This window comes from Protomyctophum bolini (assembly GCF_963924005.1).
Source record: "Protomyctophum bolini genome assembly, chromosome: 6".
NCBI lineage: Eukaryota > Metazoa > Chordata > Actinopteri > Myctophiformes > Myctophidae > Protomyctophum > Protomyctophum bolini.
The window spans coordinates 44,445,366-44,461,100 of record NC_137867.1 but is presented as its reverse complement, the minus strand read 5'-3'; the positions used below and the strand labels follow the sequence as shown (position 1 = coordinate 44,461,100).

The 15,735-nt window shown below is 42.6% G+C and overlaps 1 protein-coding gene across 2 annotated transcripts in view; it reads right to left on the bottom strand.

Moving 5' to 3' along the window:
* Positions 1–13,157, bottom strand: part of aacs (acetoacetyl-CoA synthetase) — a 72,427-nt gene extending 59,270 nt beyond the window's left edge. For both annotated transcript variants that reach the window (XM_080766410.1, XM_080766411.1), the window contains exons 1-3: positions 12,864–13,157; positions 4,273–4,376; positions 2,399–2,519 (exon numbers count right to left, since the gene is read on the bottom strand). In XM_080766410.1, the coding sequence (XP_080622536.1) occupies positions 2,399–2,519; positions 4,273–4,376; positions 12,864–12,993 (355 nt within the window). In that variant the 5' untranslated portion in view covers positions 12,994–13,157. The remainder of the gene's footprint in view (positions 1–2,398; positions 2,520–4,272; positions 4,377–12,863) is intronic.
* Positions 13,158–15,735: the final 2,578 nt, after the last annotated feature.

Sequence of the window (15,735 nt, the reverse complement as noted above, 5' to 3'; positions counted from 1 at the left end):
CTGATTAACCCATTCTGACCTGAGATCAGATTCTAAAAAATGTCAGTCGTTCTTCGATTTTTCAAAAATAGCAGACCTACAAGCTCGTAGCGCGCCACTCGGTGGCGCGCTATGAGCTTGTAGATCTGCTATTTTTCAACAGCTAAAGCATAACATGATGCTAACACCGAAATGGGTTCCCGTTCAGAATGGGTTAAACTAATAACCTGACGCATGTGATCTATTTTTAACCCTCTATTTCCTCCCCTACCGTTCTTTCTTTCTCTTTCTTTCTATCTATTGACAATCCTTTTCCCGCTAGTTCTTTCCTTCCCTCCCTCTCTCTCCCTCTCCCTGCTTCCAGACTGATTACAACAATAAGGTCACCTTTACAGAAGCACTCTGTGCGTCTGTCTGTCTAGTGCTCTAGGAGAGAATCGACCTTTATCTTTACAGGAGAACGGGAAACACAGATCTACGATCTGGAGAGAATTGACCTTTATCTTTACAGGAGAACGGGAAACACAGATCTATGATCTGGAGAGAATTGACCTTTATCTTTACAGGAGAACGGGAAACACAGATCTATGATCTGGAGAGAATTGACCTTTATCTTTACAGGAGAACGGGAAACACAGATCTATGATCTGGAGAGAATTGACCTCTATCTTTACAGGAGAACGGGAAACACAGCCTCTTCACTGCTGGACGGAGACCAGAGAGAGAGAGAGAGAGAGATAGAATCATTTTGGATTGATTGGATAGCCTTTAATGACCAAAATCGTAGGTTGGACCTAATTTAAATTGGCTGAACATAGACAGTTACAGACAATGTCAATTATGATGTGAATTCCGAAAGCATGCAGCTCCTTTATATTTCATGGGTCCCGTTTGTGTTTGCCAGTCGCTCTGCCCCTAAAATATCGTCCCTGTCATCGTCGGGTAGGATTCAAGTAGAAGAAAATAGCTAAATTGTTTTGGTGCTTTCGTGGGACGCTGTCGTATGATCACGTAGCTGCGTTAATTTACCAAAAAGTTAGAACATGGAGATACGCGGTTTTTTTTTGCCCGACAACAACGATATGTAAGCAATATAAGAAGTGGTTTTGGAGGGGCGGCTGCAGTTGAGTGGGTAGAGCAATAATCGTATCGCAGAGATTTAAATGTATTGACCTCCGGATCGATGAATAGAGATGCAATGCGCTGTGAGCTTGTAGATCGGCTATTTTTGTGCGAACGTTCTCCCCAAGACAGGGATGGGATGCCGGGGGTTCAAGTGGTCAACACTTGAACAACACAGTATATTTTTTTGATTATCGCAATATGTCGTTTTCATATCACCCCCATCCCCATGGCTCATACACCCTTCAATCACGCCAGACCACGATCCTATTCAGTATTTTAGATGTGACGCGAGCACCCCCTCCTGAGATACTTCCGGGTCGCTTTTGTGTCCCCATAGAGTTATACTGTGACGCTCCGTCGGACTAAATCTGAGACGAAAACAACCACGAAAGTCAAATTTTACCGCTTTCCTCGCAACAACAAAGCTGCTGCTCTCCCAAATCTGGCTGTGACAGGCCGTCGGTCTGCCCCACATGGAATACTATCGCCATTTTATTTTATTGTGTCAAACTGTCAACTAAATCCTCATTAATGCAAACTAGATTCAACATACTCAAGCCTGCACACATTCTAAATATGCCCCCAAAATATTTTACCGAGAAAATAATAATGATAGTCTTTATTGTCTGTCTCCACATCATATTTTTCTGTTGTCATGGACACTTGCACAAAACATTAATAATTCTACTCGAGTTGGAAGCATTAACCCATTCTGACCGGGCACCCGTTTTGGTGTCAGCATCATGTTATGCTTTAGCTATTGAAAAATAGCAGATCTACAAGCTCATAGCGCGCCACCGAGTGGCGCGCTACGAGCTTGTAGGTCTGCTATTTTTGAAAAATCGACTGAACGACTGACATTTTTAGAATCTGATCTCGGGTCAGAATGGGTTGATCAGACCAGTGTGTGTCCCAGTGGAAACCTCGTATGAATCTGATCTCAGGTCAGAATGGGTTAAGACCCATTTTAACCCTAAATGGCTTCCTTTCTGAAAAATGACGTCATTGTAAAAAGATTCACGCGTTTAGTTATTCTATTTACAACGGGATGCGGACGGGAGCTGGTGCCACTTGGACCCGGACGTAACGTAGCACTACAAAATGACGTCGGACGTGAATACTGAATTGGTTTCGATCTACGTGCAGTCGACTGACTCCAACAAGCTCTCAAGGCACTTTAGATGCTAGTAAAAAACCATTGCATGTGCATGCTGCCATGCAGCCTCTGTTGCCCTATAGCAACGTGTATCCCATGTGTTTGTTTGTCAGAGTGAATGATGCTGCGTGTACTCACTGGCCGCGTACAGGGCAACTCTGTCCTGGTCCGCGTGTTTCAGCAGGTTTTCCGCGTAGTTTAATCTGGCCCCTTTAAACCACTCAGGAACATCCGAGATCTGTTTGGTCGCATCCACCACCTGGACACACACACACACGCACGCACACGCACGCACGCACGCACGCACGCACGCACACACATACATAAGACAGACATACAGGAGTTACTCACTGTAACCACTGTCCAGAGAATGTACAGATGGAACCAAATGGACCCGTCTTTGGAGTTATACATTCACAAGTGAGGATCTTACTGAATAGCGTACAGTGTTGCGTACATAGACCAGATAGCAGACCATGACGCGCGTATGGGGGTCTTGGCTTCCAGTAGAGGAAATCTCAAAAAGGCATTAACCCATTTTGGGCTTTTGGTGTTTTATAAATTATGTTATAATTTAGCTATTGAAAAATAGCAGATCTACAAGCTCATAGCGCGCCACCGAGTGGCGCTCTATGAGCTTGTAGGTCTGCTATTTTTGAAAAATCATGAACATGTGGTGCAAAGCTTTGAATATATACTCTTTCAGAGCGAACGTTTTTAACTCAAATCTTTGCTTCTGGGAGGTGGTCCCTGAAACAACACATTTTCAGATGGGGGTCAGCGGCCAATTTCATATATTTTTGGGGGTCCTTGACATGAAATATTGAGAACCACTGACTGATCTAGAAACATGAGGTTTTTCAGAAAAAAAGACGCTGACGCTGCGTCGTCTTGCTCACAATGTCTTCAGTGTACCAGGGGCAGGAGGAGTGCCAACATGTGACATCATCATTGTGCTGTGCTTTGGCTGTGTGTGTACGTCAATGGTGTAAACTACTGTAAGTAACTCTAAGTACATTTACAAGTACCGGGTACGTAAGTACAATTATTTGATTATTTTTTACTTTACTCAAGTATTTCCAGTTTGCAATACTTCCACATCTAGTCTCACACTACATCGCAAAAGGGCAAATATTGTACTTTTACTTTTACACTGCAATTATTTGAAAACAGATATAAATAATTAGATTGCAAATCATATATAAACCACTTTGGCCATATTTTATACCTAGTCCATTTGGAAATAGACAATCTACAAGCTGCTATTTTCAAACATTTTAGTACTTTAACTTTTGATACTTTTTACTCAAGGAACATTTTCAACACAGGCCTTTTTTATATTGTGGTATTGATAAACAAATATATATCTGAGTACAGTACTTAATCTGTCACAGTATGTACATTAGGGGAGTGGAGAAACACTTTGTCACAAAGTGGAACAGAATGCACCCAGCTGGCAGAGTTACAAATGAGCACTGAGGATTTGTACTGTACGTGTAGCCATATCCTGGACAAGGGAGGATATTGATTTGTACTGTGTAGCCATATCCTGGACAAGGGAGGATATTGATTTGTACTGTGTAGCCATATCCTGGACAAGGGAGGATATTGATTTGTACTGTGTAGCCATATCCTGGACAAGGGAGGATATTGGAGGAAGAAATGTGGAAGGTTGGTCTCATGGTGTTACAATTTAAGTAGGAATGCAATGGTTATGCAATGGTCAAAACATGTTGTTGTGTGGGAGTTAAAAATACTTTTTGGATATGGTAATGTCATTGTCATTCCTGCTCCTTGGACCACTATTGTTGCTTCCATTAACTGCAGCATTAATAAAACATAACAGTAAAATAAAATGTATGAAATTCAAATTCGTTTTTTTTTTTTTTTTGTATAGTAGTAAATTGTGGATATGATAACCAAACTAAATGAAAATGTATTCAATAAAAGACCACGACTGAAACTGAATGAAAAATGTGCTGTCAAAATGTCAACAGTGTGCAACGACGTGCCTCTTTGTACATGGTGGAGCTCACAACGCCGCAGTAACGCCACACCTCGGCCCAGAACTCCGGGTAACTCTCCACTGACCACTGGTACAGGTCACTGTAGCTGGCTGGGAAAGGAAAGGAGAAAACATTACGTTATTACCACGGTTCCCACACATTGTTACCAATGAATTTACAATACTTTTCCAGAATATTTAACACAATTCTGACCTGAGATCAGATTCATACGAGGTTTCCACTCAACACACACTGGTCTGATGAACCCATTCTGACCTGAGATCAGATTCTAAAAATGTCAGTCGTTCTTCGAATTTTTCAAAAATAGCAGACCTACAAGCTCGTATCGCGCCACTCGGTGGCGCGATATGAGCTTGTAGATCTGCTATTTTTCAATAGCTAAAGCATAACATGATGCTAACACCCAAAATGGGTTCCCGGTCAGAATGGGTTAACACAATTTCCAGGCCTGTGCTGCGGGTTACAAATCACCCGTGCTGAGGGGTTACAAATCACCCGTGCTGAGGGGTTACAAATCACCCGTGGATTCCTGTGAGGTTAGGGTTAGGTTAGGGGTTTGGGATAGTGTTAGTAATGGTCGAACTAACGAGAGGTGGAACCAATGCCACGCCACCCTACTAGGATAGGTGGTGTATATAGACCAGTGTTTCCCAACCTATGTGCTTTAGTGTGCCGTTTGAAATGGCCAGGTGTGCCGTTTGATTTGAGCGAAAGTAACCCCCGACCATCCCCCGTCCATACTGTAGGTGGTGTCTAGTGTCTACTGTAGACACTAGACACCACCTATCCTAGTAGCCTGGCGCAGCCAGCCTTCATCTGCCCCATAGGCACTAAGGCACGCAGCGCAGCACGGTGCTATATTAGTATCGCAACGCGAATAATGACTTATGTTACATGTTTCAAATTTCCGTGTAATGTTATACATGTTTTGGAAAATGTTTGTATTAACAAAATCAATAGCCCAAAACAATGCCTAGCTGTTGTTGTTGTTGTTGCTGTTGTTGTTAGCAGGGTTCCCACACATTTTTACTAATTAATTTCCAAAACCTTTCCAGAATATTTAACCCTGTATTACTGATTAATATAATGACACAACATGATCCGTCTCAGGCTTCTGAAACCTTTTTCTTGAAGAGGAAGTCAGTGTATTTGTCAATAGGAGGAGCAGGAAGAGGTGATTCATTCATTGATTACTTCAAATTCCATTTCCCTCACCTGAAGTAGTAATAATAATAATAATAATAATAATAATAATAAATAATAATAATAGCTTGAATTTATAGGAACTCAAGGATGCTTTTACATCCAAAACAATGAACCACCAGCAACAACCAGACGAAACGACAAACAACTATTTGTCATAAGCCTGAGAGAAAAGGTGTTTTTTTCGGAGAGGAGCATGGCGAATCTCCATTGGAATAGAGCTCCACACTGAACACTCTGTAACCGGGTTCCACGGATATAGAAAAATATTATATCACGATATATGTGTATATATGTGTTCAAGCAGTATCACTATATTATCACAATATTTTCTTTCATGCGGCTTTTAGGGTTATTGTTCAAGTTACTTAACAGTACAACCACCTACAAGGTAACAGAAACTAAAAGGAGTAACAGAACATTTAGACCAAAATACAAAAAATACAAAACTGCCGTTCAACTGCACATCATGGAATGCACAGTTATCTCTGAAAAGTCATATTGTGGAGACATTTTATCACTTATCACGATACGATATTAATCACCGTATTGCCCACCACTACCTGTAGGTTTTCTACACGACACCAGGGTCTACTCTAAATGTCTCAATGGAAGAGCACCGAGACCACCTCCAACCACTGTGTTAGTTATATTGTATTACCCATACTCTGTCATACAGAATGATTAAAATAATGTTTTTATTATTATTATTGTTATTAGTTCTCCATTTCAGATTGAAGAATAGCTAACTGTGTCAGAGAGGATCACTGCACTGAGTAATAATAAATGAATAATAATAATAATAAAACTTTATTTGTATAGCACCTTTCATGACATGAAATGCAGCTCAAAGTGCTTTACAGAGAAATGGAGGATAAAAGAAAAGCAAGGCAACAACATTAAAAACAAGCAGTAATGCAATACAGTGAGGACATGAATAACAAAAATAAAAAAATAAAAGATCAATTAAAAGCAATGTTGTAGAAGTGGGTCTTGAGCTGAGCTTTAAAAATGTCTACAGAGGCTGCCTGACGAAGGTACAGTGGGAGCTTGTTCCATGCCGACGGCCCGTAGAAGCAAAAAGCTGCTTCCCCGTGTTTTTTAGTTGCCATTTTTTTTGGCAAAGCGAGCAGGCCGGCAGTGGAAGACCTTAGGGGGCGGTTTGGGACATATTTAGGCAAGCAGTCATGTAGGTAGGAAGGTGCGAGACCATTGAGAGCTTTATAGACAAGTAAAAGAATTTTAAAATCAATCCTAAAAACAACCGGAAGCCAGTGCAGTGATGCCAAAACTGGAGTAATATGTTCTCTCATCTTAGTTCTAGTTAAAACTCTGGCTGCTGCATTTTGGACAAGTTGTAGTCTGTCAGTTGTTTTCTTAGGCAGTCCTGAAAAAAGTGCATTGCAGTAGTCAAGCCGAGAAAAAACAAAGGCGTGGATTAGCGTTTTTGCATCGTCCAAGGACAAATTCGTGCAATATTTCTAAGGTGAAAAAAGGCAATCTTGGTAACATGATTAATGTGTGAATTGAAATTCAATTCAGAATCAATAATAACCCCCAGGTTCTTTACTTTACTGTTACTTTCTACAGTCAGGTTACCAAGTCTGCTTATTATTGATTCTTTCTGCTCACTAGAACCGATTATGAGAACTTCTGTCTTATCCTCGTTTAGCTTGAGAAAGTTCTCACTCATCCAACATTTGATGCTAGACAGACAGGTCAACAGCGGGTCTAAAGCACAGGGATCATCTGGAGCCACAGAAAGATAAAGTTGGGTATCATCAGCATAGAAATGAAAATTGACTCCGTGATTGGTAATGAGTTCGCCCAATGGCAGTATGTACAAGGAGAAAAGCAGAGGGCCAAGAATCGAGCCCTGTGGAATACCAGAGCTGATGTCGTGTTTGTCTGAGTCAAACTCGGCTAGATTGACAAAGTAACTTCTGTTTGATAGGTAGGAGGAAAACCAGGACAGGGCCGTACCAGACAGGCCTATCCAGTGCTCCAGACGCTGTATTAAAATTGAATGATCAATCGTGTCAAATGCAGCCGTTAGATCTAGGAGTAGGAGAACAGATACATGTTTCTTGTCAGCAGACACCCTAAGATCATTAATTACTTTTACAAGTGCTGTTTCTGTGCTGTGACCTTTCCTAAAGCCAGATTGGAATTTGTTGTGCACATTGTTGTTCTGTAGAAACACATCCAATTGATGAAAGATGCATTTTTCTAAAACCTTGCCCAGAAAGGGTAGATTTGAAATGGGTCGATAGTTACCCAAAACAGAGGGATCAAGATTGTGTTTCTTGAGTAGGGGCCTAACTACAGCAGTCTTCAGTGAGTCTGGGAAGACACCTGATTGTAGAGAGCTGTTTACAATTTTTAGGATATCTCCAATCACACTGTCCAAGACCTCTTTGAGAAAGGTGGTGGGAATTTTATCCAATGAACAGGAGGATGATGTCATCTGTGATATGGTTTTGCGGAGTTCATCTTCATCAATTGCGCAGAACGTTAATAGGCTCCCCCTGGAGAGATCTACTCTGGGACCATTAGCTGCTGTTTGAGGGTTTGCGCTAGCAGCAGCACCATTCATAATATCAGCTCTAATGTTAAAAATTTTGTTATAAAAAAAGCATGCAAACTCATTACACTTAGCTTTAGAGGCCGGGAATGACTGCTTGTAGGACTGGGGGGGGTTTAAAAGTCGTTCAATGGTAGAGAATAGGACTCTGGCATTTTTCTTGTTCTCATTAATAATGCCAGAGAAATATGCCTGCCTTGCTAGACGCAAGGCTTTGTTATAGGCGACTGTTGACTTTTTAAGAATCTCTAGGTGGATGGTGAGTTTGTTTTTTCTCCACGCTCGCTCAGCTCTACGACATTCTTGCTTCAGTGAGCGTGTATGCTCATTTATCCAGGGTGTTATTCTGGTGTTATGTTTCTTTTTTGTTTTCAAAGGAGCCACTATATCAAGAGCTGACTCTAGTTTAAGATTAAAAATTTGAACCATATCATTTACTGGGGGGGTATCGGGCAGGGGGGGCCCCAGATGACGAGAGAACTCGTCGGCTGCAGAAGAGCTAAAAAAACGCTTTTTTATGGTATATTCCGTGATGTTTTTCTCTAGATCAGAGACAGTCATATTAAAACACAGCAGATAGTGGTCTGATAGCTCAGGCCTTTCAATAGTCCTTTCCACAGTGATGTTCAGCCCTCTAGAAATCACCAGGTCCAGAGTGTGCCCATGTTTATGTGTAGGCCCAACAACATGTTGGATAAACTCAAAGGAGTGCAATAACTCTAAGAAGCCCATAGCCACAGCATCTGTAGCATCATCCAGGTGAAGATTAAGATCACCTGAGATAAGAGTTCTGTCATAGTTAGTGGAGCAGATAGATAAAAGTTCTGATATTTCTGTTAGAAATATTGCTTTACTGCATTTTGGCGGGCGATAAATGCTAATCATTGGCATAGAGGGTTGACCAAGTAGTATAGTGGCCTGGTATTCAAAGGATGTGAAGCTGCCAAGGGTCAGAGCCTTGAATTTTAACGTGTCTGAAAAAATTATTGCCAGTCCACCTCCTTTCTTAGCCTTACGAAAAGAGTGAATGAAACTGTAGTTTGCGGGACAGGCTGGCGCTAGGAGAACAGCTCCATCCGAGCCAAGCCATGTCTCTGTTAGAAAGATTATATCTAGCTTCTCTTTACAGATTATATCATTTACAGAGGAGGACTTATTTGTTAGTGACCTGATGTTAAACAAGGCAAGGTTAAGCTTGTTGTCACATTTTTGGGGGCTGTGATGCCTGTGAGGTACAGTGACCAAACAGCATTCTCTCTCCAGACCACTCCTTGTGTTGGACACTCTATTTGAAATAACAGTAGAAATGTTGTGAACCTCAACCTGTGCAATGATTGAAACACCAGGCTTTCTAGAAGCATGGGGTCCATACATGTTTGTTGCTGCGCATAATGGACCCTGTTCATATCAGTTATCAAATGTATTTTCTAGGCAATCTGGAGCTGGGCTTGACATATGGGGCGCCGTCAGTCGGTAAACTCGTCTGGAAAGGGGGGTCGACTTTGTTCCAATGTTTATCAGGTCCACCATGCCCGGGGTGAACGAGAGGAGATGTATTGGTGAGGGAGTTAGAAATTCCTCAGTATCTTCTCCACCAGGGGACGCTGTGACTTCATGCTCTGTGATTTCTTCTCCACCAGGGGACGCTGTGACTTCAGGCTCTGATGTTTCTTCTCCACCAAGGGACGCTTCAAGCTCTGATGTGTCTTCTCCACCAGGGGACGTTTTGACTTCAAGCTCTGATGTTTCAAGCTCTGATGTTTCTTCTCCACCAGGATACACTGTGACTTCAAGCTCTGATGTTTCTTCTCCACCAGGGGACGCTGTGACTTCAAGCTCTGATGTTTCTTCTCCACCAGGGGAAGCTGTGACTTCAAGCTCTGATGTTTCTTCTCCACCAGGGGGCGCTGTGACTTCACGCTCTGCGAGTTTTACTCCTCCAGGGGGCGCTGTGACTTCACGCTCTGTGAGTTTTTCTCCTCCAAGGGGCGCTGTGACTTCAAGCTCTGATGTTTCTTCTCCACCAGGGGACGCTGTGACTTCACGCCCTGTGAGTTTTACTCTTCCAGGGGGCGCTGTGACTTCACGCCCTGTGAGTTTTCCTCCTCCAGGGGGTGTTGTGACTCCACGCTCTGTGCGTTTTCCTCCTCCAGGGGGCGCTCTACGCTCTGTGCGTTTTCCTCCACCAGGGGGCGCTCTACGCTCTGTGCGTTTTCCTCCACCAGGGGGCGCTGTGACTTCACGCTCTGTCAGTTTTTCTCCCCCAGGGGGCGCTGTGACATCACGCCCTGTGAGTTTTCTCTCCCAATTCATGTTTATGGGCAACACGTTACTGGCCAGTTTGGAGAGTTGACAGGGATGCTTCATGTTATGAAGCATGTTGGTGGAAAATAATTTAACACCCAGCTTGTTTAGGTGTGTTGCGTCTACAAAGAGATGCCGTCTGTCCCAAAAAAAATTGAAATTGTCAATAAAATTGAATGATTTTTGCAAGTGTGTTTCTTTTGTGCATTCCCTTGAGAGCCATTCGTTGAGTGCAAACAATCTGCTGAAACGCTCACTGCCTGTCATCGGGGGCAGTGGGCCACTAATCGTAATGTCAACATCAAGAATGCTAGACACAGTGCTCAGGTCACACAATAAGGCACTGAAATCCTGTTTTAGGATTTCAGATTCTCCTTTTTCCGCATCACGTGCACCGATGTGCAGTATCAGCGTTTTTACCACGGGGTGAGCCAGAACAATCTTTTCAATTCTTTCCCCTATAGTAGAGACTGTGTCTTTGGGGAAGCATAAAACTTTTATCTTTTTGTTGCTTTTAAGATACTTTACAGCCTGATCGCCGACAATCAGAAATTCAGTCATTTCCTCTCCATTTGCTCGTCTTTCTGAGTGGCTCTTAGATCTTACCGTGCTCGGAGTGGCGTTGACACGGTTATCTGATGGCCCACTATCAACAGGCAGCAGAGGGCTAAATCTATTTGACAACATAATTTCCCTTTGGGGAGGCGTGGATTTTGATTTACTTTTCACATTTTTCTTTTGAACACTATGTCCTCCCAAGCTGCTTGCCTCTCCCTCTCTCACTCTCTCCCTCTCTCCCTCTCTCTCTCCCCCTCTCTCTCTCTCTCTCTCTCCCTCCCACCCCCCCCCCCCCCACATCCACACACTCCACGATTACATAATATTGCCTCACTCACTCCGTCTGTCTGTCTGTGTGCCAGCCAGGGCATCTATTCATGCTGGAGTAACCAAGGTTTTTTGTTTCCTTTAAGCATTCCGTCCCCAGCTCAAGTAGCCTAAATACTAATACCCATTGACTGCATGCAGCACTGCATCAAATGCAAACTAACAAACCTGCAACGGTGCAGTTTTTCCACTGCGAAAACAGCACAACACAAAAAGCTGCATGATGTATGAGAATAATGAGATTGTGTGAAACACTTGAATGGTGAATGGTGTGTTCACGACATCATTACCTATTTAGCCAGCTAGGAGGCATGACAGATGCAGGGCTATATACTCCATGGCATAGTGCAAATACCGAACAGCTGTGAAGCCATATAGACAACTAACTGTGTGGCGCACAGCAAATGTGTTAATGTATTCATTTGTAACTCTAAGAGTGTTTCCAAATCGAACCAAATGACCCATATGGGGTCCATTTGTACTAGTGTTAATAGTAATATTGTTACAGACAGACAGACAGACAGACAGACAGAGTGTTACTTGCTGGTATTGAATGACTGAAAACACACGCACGCATACACAAATGCACACACACACACACACACACACACACACACACACACACACACACACACACACACACACACACACGCACACACGCACACACGCACGCACGCACGCACGCACGCACGCACGCACGCACGCACTATATTGTTTTTATTTTGATCTGCACAAAGAGCGTAATGGATAATAAATAACAAGATAATAGATCCAAACACCGATCAGAAGAATCCTTTAGCCACTCAAGGATAAATGAAACATCGTCTTCTCCAGATAGACAGACTGCCCATAATAGTTGAGACAGTCACAGAACAGTATTTAGCCAACTTGTTTGTATTTGTCTTTTGCAGTTTACGAAATCCAGACTCCCAAACACAAGGACAATAGTTATAATAGACACTAGTTATAATAGACATAGTTATATAACCTTTTTCTAATCATTAATGAGCACAATATATGGGGTATTTAGTGAATTGACATGGCATTGATTGTGATCAAACCAGTCTAGTTCTATCTACAGTGCATTCATTCATTAATGGGGCTGGGTAAATGTACTGTATTTTTATTTATTTCTATTTGTATTCTCGTATTGTGATGTACAGTTTTACCTTGTGGGCCACGAGCCTGTAATAAAGTTTATATATATATATATATATATATATATATATATATATATATATATATATATATATCTCTCTCTCTCTCTCTCTCTCTCTGATGCATTCTCTCAGCTCTTTCTGTATCTCTCTCTCCCTGTGTGTGTGTGTGTGTGTGTGTGTGTGTGTGTGTGTGTGTGTGTGTGTGTGTGTGTGTGTGTGTGTGTGTGTGTCATTCTCATTCATTCATTCTGTCTGTCTCTCTCTCATTCATTCTCTCATCGGTTCTTTCTGTATTTGTATCTCTCTCTGAGACTCTCTCTCTCTCTCTCTCTCTCTCTCTCTCTCTCTCTCTCTCTCTCTCTGTCTCTCTGTCCCTCTCCTCTGTCCCCCTCTCTCTCTCTCTCTCTCTCTCTCTCTCTCTCTCTGTGTGTGTCACTCACCCAGATTAAGTCCGTAGTTCCTGTTCACCTGGGTCCTGAACTTGTCCATCTGTGTGTTCTTCTTCGAGTCCGGGTACCACAGCACCTTGTTCTCCATGTCCATGATGGTGTCGCTCTTGTCCTTAGACATTATTGTTTTGTTTTTTAATGTATTATAGTAGTCCCAGTCTCCAGTTAGTTACACGTTACAGTTACACACACACACAGTGTCACCTCCAGACGGCTCAGTGCAGTTACGGTTAATGGCGACACGCGGGACAACAGTGACAGTGACAGCTACAGGAGGGTGTCTGTGTCTCTCTCTCTTCCTGAGCGTGGAGGAGGCTAGCAGCAGCAGTGGATAAAACGTAAACAACATCCCATGTCGCGAGGGGACCGCCCCCGGCTCTCGTTGGCCAGTCGGCCGGCCGTATGTCTGCGAAGCCGACCAATGAGCCGCCCGCCTGACGACCCGTCGGCCAATCGCGATCACACGAGCCGTTCCGCCGGGCCATGGGATCAGAACGCCCATAGGATAGGCCCCGCCCCCCACACGGGGAGAAGGCTGTGTTCAAGAGCTCTCTCTGGGTCCCTAAAAGTGATTATAGCCATACGTTGCTTTTGTACTCCTAAAAATGATTAATTAGGTTATTGTGCTCCTAAAAATGATTATATAGGTTATTGTGCTATCAGACTGGGGAGGATTATTGCCGTTTATAGCTGGAATTTATTTAGGTGACTGTTAATTATAACTATACCAGCAATGCATGTGAATGGAAATGTACAGGGCAAACTTTTAATATAATAATATAACATTTTTGGTCATAGTTTATGCCAACAAAAGTAAAAATTTGGTCAAAAATGAGTGACCATACTGCAGGTTGGACTTCCTCTCTTTTATTTTATTTTCTTTAAACACATTGGTGACAAATACAGCAACATATCTTTTTAATGTTAATTAATTTCTTTTTTTTTAACACGTTCTATTGCAACACATAAGACTAAGGGTCTATACATTGTCATAATGTATTCGTTTTGTGCATTGCGGATGCAACACATTGAGCTTGCAGGTCTGCTATATTCACACTACAGTAATAAGACTTAAATTAACCACTCAGGCCATATTGTATATGTATTTTTTTCACACAAAACATATCTAAAAATAAAATATCAAGCTCACAACACACTCGAAGTAGGCTACAGTTCTCGACAAACACAGTGTGTTGTAGAGGATTTAGTATGACAGGACCACAAAGATAAATACATTGTATTTTATAAGTCGGTCTCCTGGGGGCCGATCTAAAAGGTAGATGTGAAAAAATGTACATAGTCTAGGGAGTTTGTATAGGCTACTTGATTAATGTAAATCGCTCTGGGATTAAGAGCATCTGCTAAATGCCTAAATTGTAAATTGTATACTACAAAGTTTTACACAGCGCAGTTATAGGTAAAAACACCAATCGGCCAGACCAGTTGTAGCACCTCCATGAGGCCGATTTGAAACGTTTGAAAGTGGCATTTCATTTCTTTCTCAGCCTATTGGGAATGTTGCGTGCAAAATGTAACATGTAGGCTTAGTTATCACACGCTGTACGTGTTCATGATTTGAGACCTTTTGCAGACTTTGGAAGCCAATAAGGATGAGATCTGAAAGACACATTTCGATTTGCGTGATGTTTAGACAAAATAGTGTATGGTATGTAGGTGCTCTCTGTTGGAGGTGGTAGGCCTACTGTAAAAAAAAATGTGACAGTACCAAAAAAATTGTATAGCTAAAACCGGCCTCCTGGTGGCGCTATAACAGGCCCAACAGGAAATTTGGGGAAAAGGTTCAGCTGTGGCATCCAGTGTGTGCACAGTTTGGCTGCGACCAAGCCAACGATGCCAGAGATTAGCTGTCCACAGACGGACAACATTCTCTCCCCATGCCTTCGGCCTGGTGGAGACAATAAACCACGTCACAAAATAAAGGTGGTTATATGGCAGTTTGGCAGTTCATAAATTAATATGCATTTTAGTTTTGCTGCATATCATTAGAACTGTATGAGTTGAAACAGGAATTTAAAGCATAATGAACTGTTTGACCTGATGAACGTCTTGAACGTGTCTCGGAGTTGGACGTATAGGATATCAGGGTTTCCAGCTTCTATAGCTGTACAACAGCTTGGTAAACGCACTAGCATGTCAGAACGTCGACGGGCTGTGATTGGCCCGCAGCGCTCTGGCCCCACATCAGCCCACGGATCTGTCTATGCACGGGGCGGGACCTTTCTGCTGGAATGGCTTTCCCCCTGACCAATGAGGAGAGGGTTCTGCACGTTGAGGCAGGCGTTCCAGCCAATTATGGAAGAGACAATGTGAGAACATTTTAGGGGTGTGCCCAATCAGAGAACAGCAACAGTGACCGCGTCCTCCATGTCTGTCTGTATGGCGGTGCTTTTCCAAAGTGCAAACTGAAAGTCTTTCAGTTGTGAAAATTCTATTCTATAGTGTTGTGTCTATTCTATTATTTTCTATTCTATAGTGTTGTGTTGTGTTGTGTTGTGTTAAATTGATGTAGATAGACCAATCAATTACTGATTTAACATACAACATCAGACAGGCAGGCAGGCAGGCAGGCAGGCAGGCAGGCAGGCAGGCAGGCAGGCAGGTAGGCAGGCAGGCAGACAGACAGACAGACAGACAGACAGACAGACAGACAGACAGACAGAGTGTGTTACATGTCAGATAGATCCAGGGTAAAGATATACCGTAGTAGCCTACATGTGTGAAACACACAAAACATGTCTTATCATGTTGTGCAGCAGTATCAGTAAAGTCTACAGAAAAGAGTTATAGCATTGCAACCCTATATATACAGTAGACCGATCTTTGTGATGTGTTGTGAGCGTGT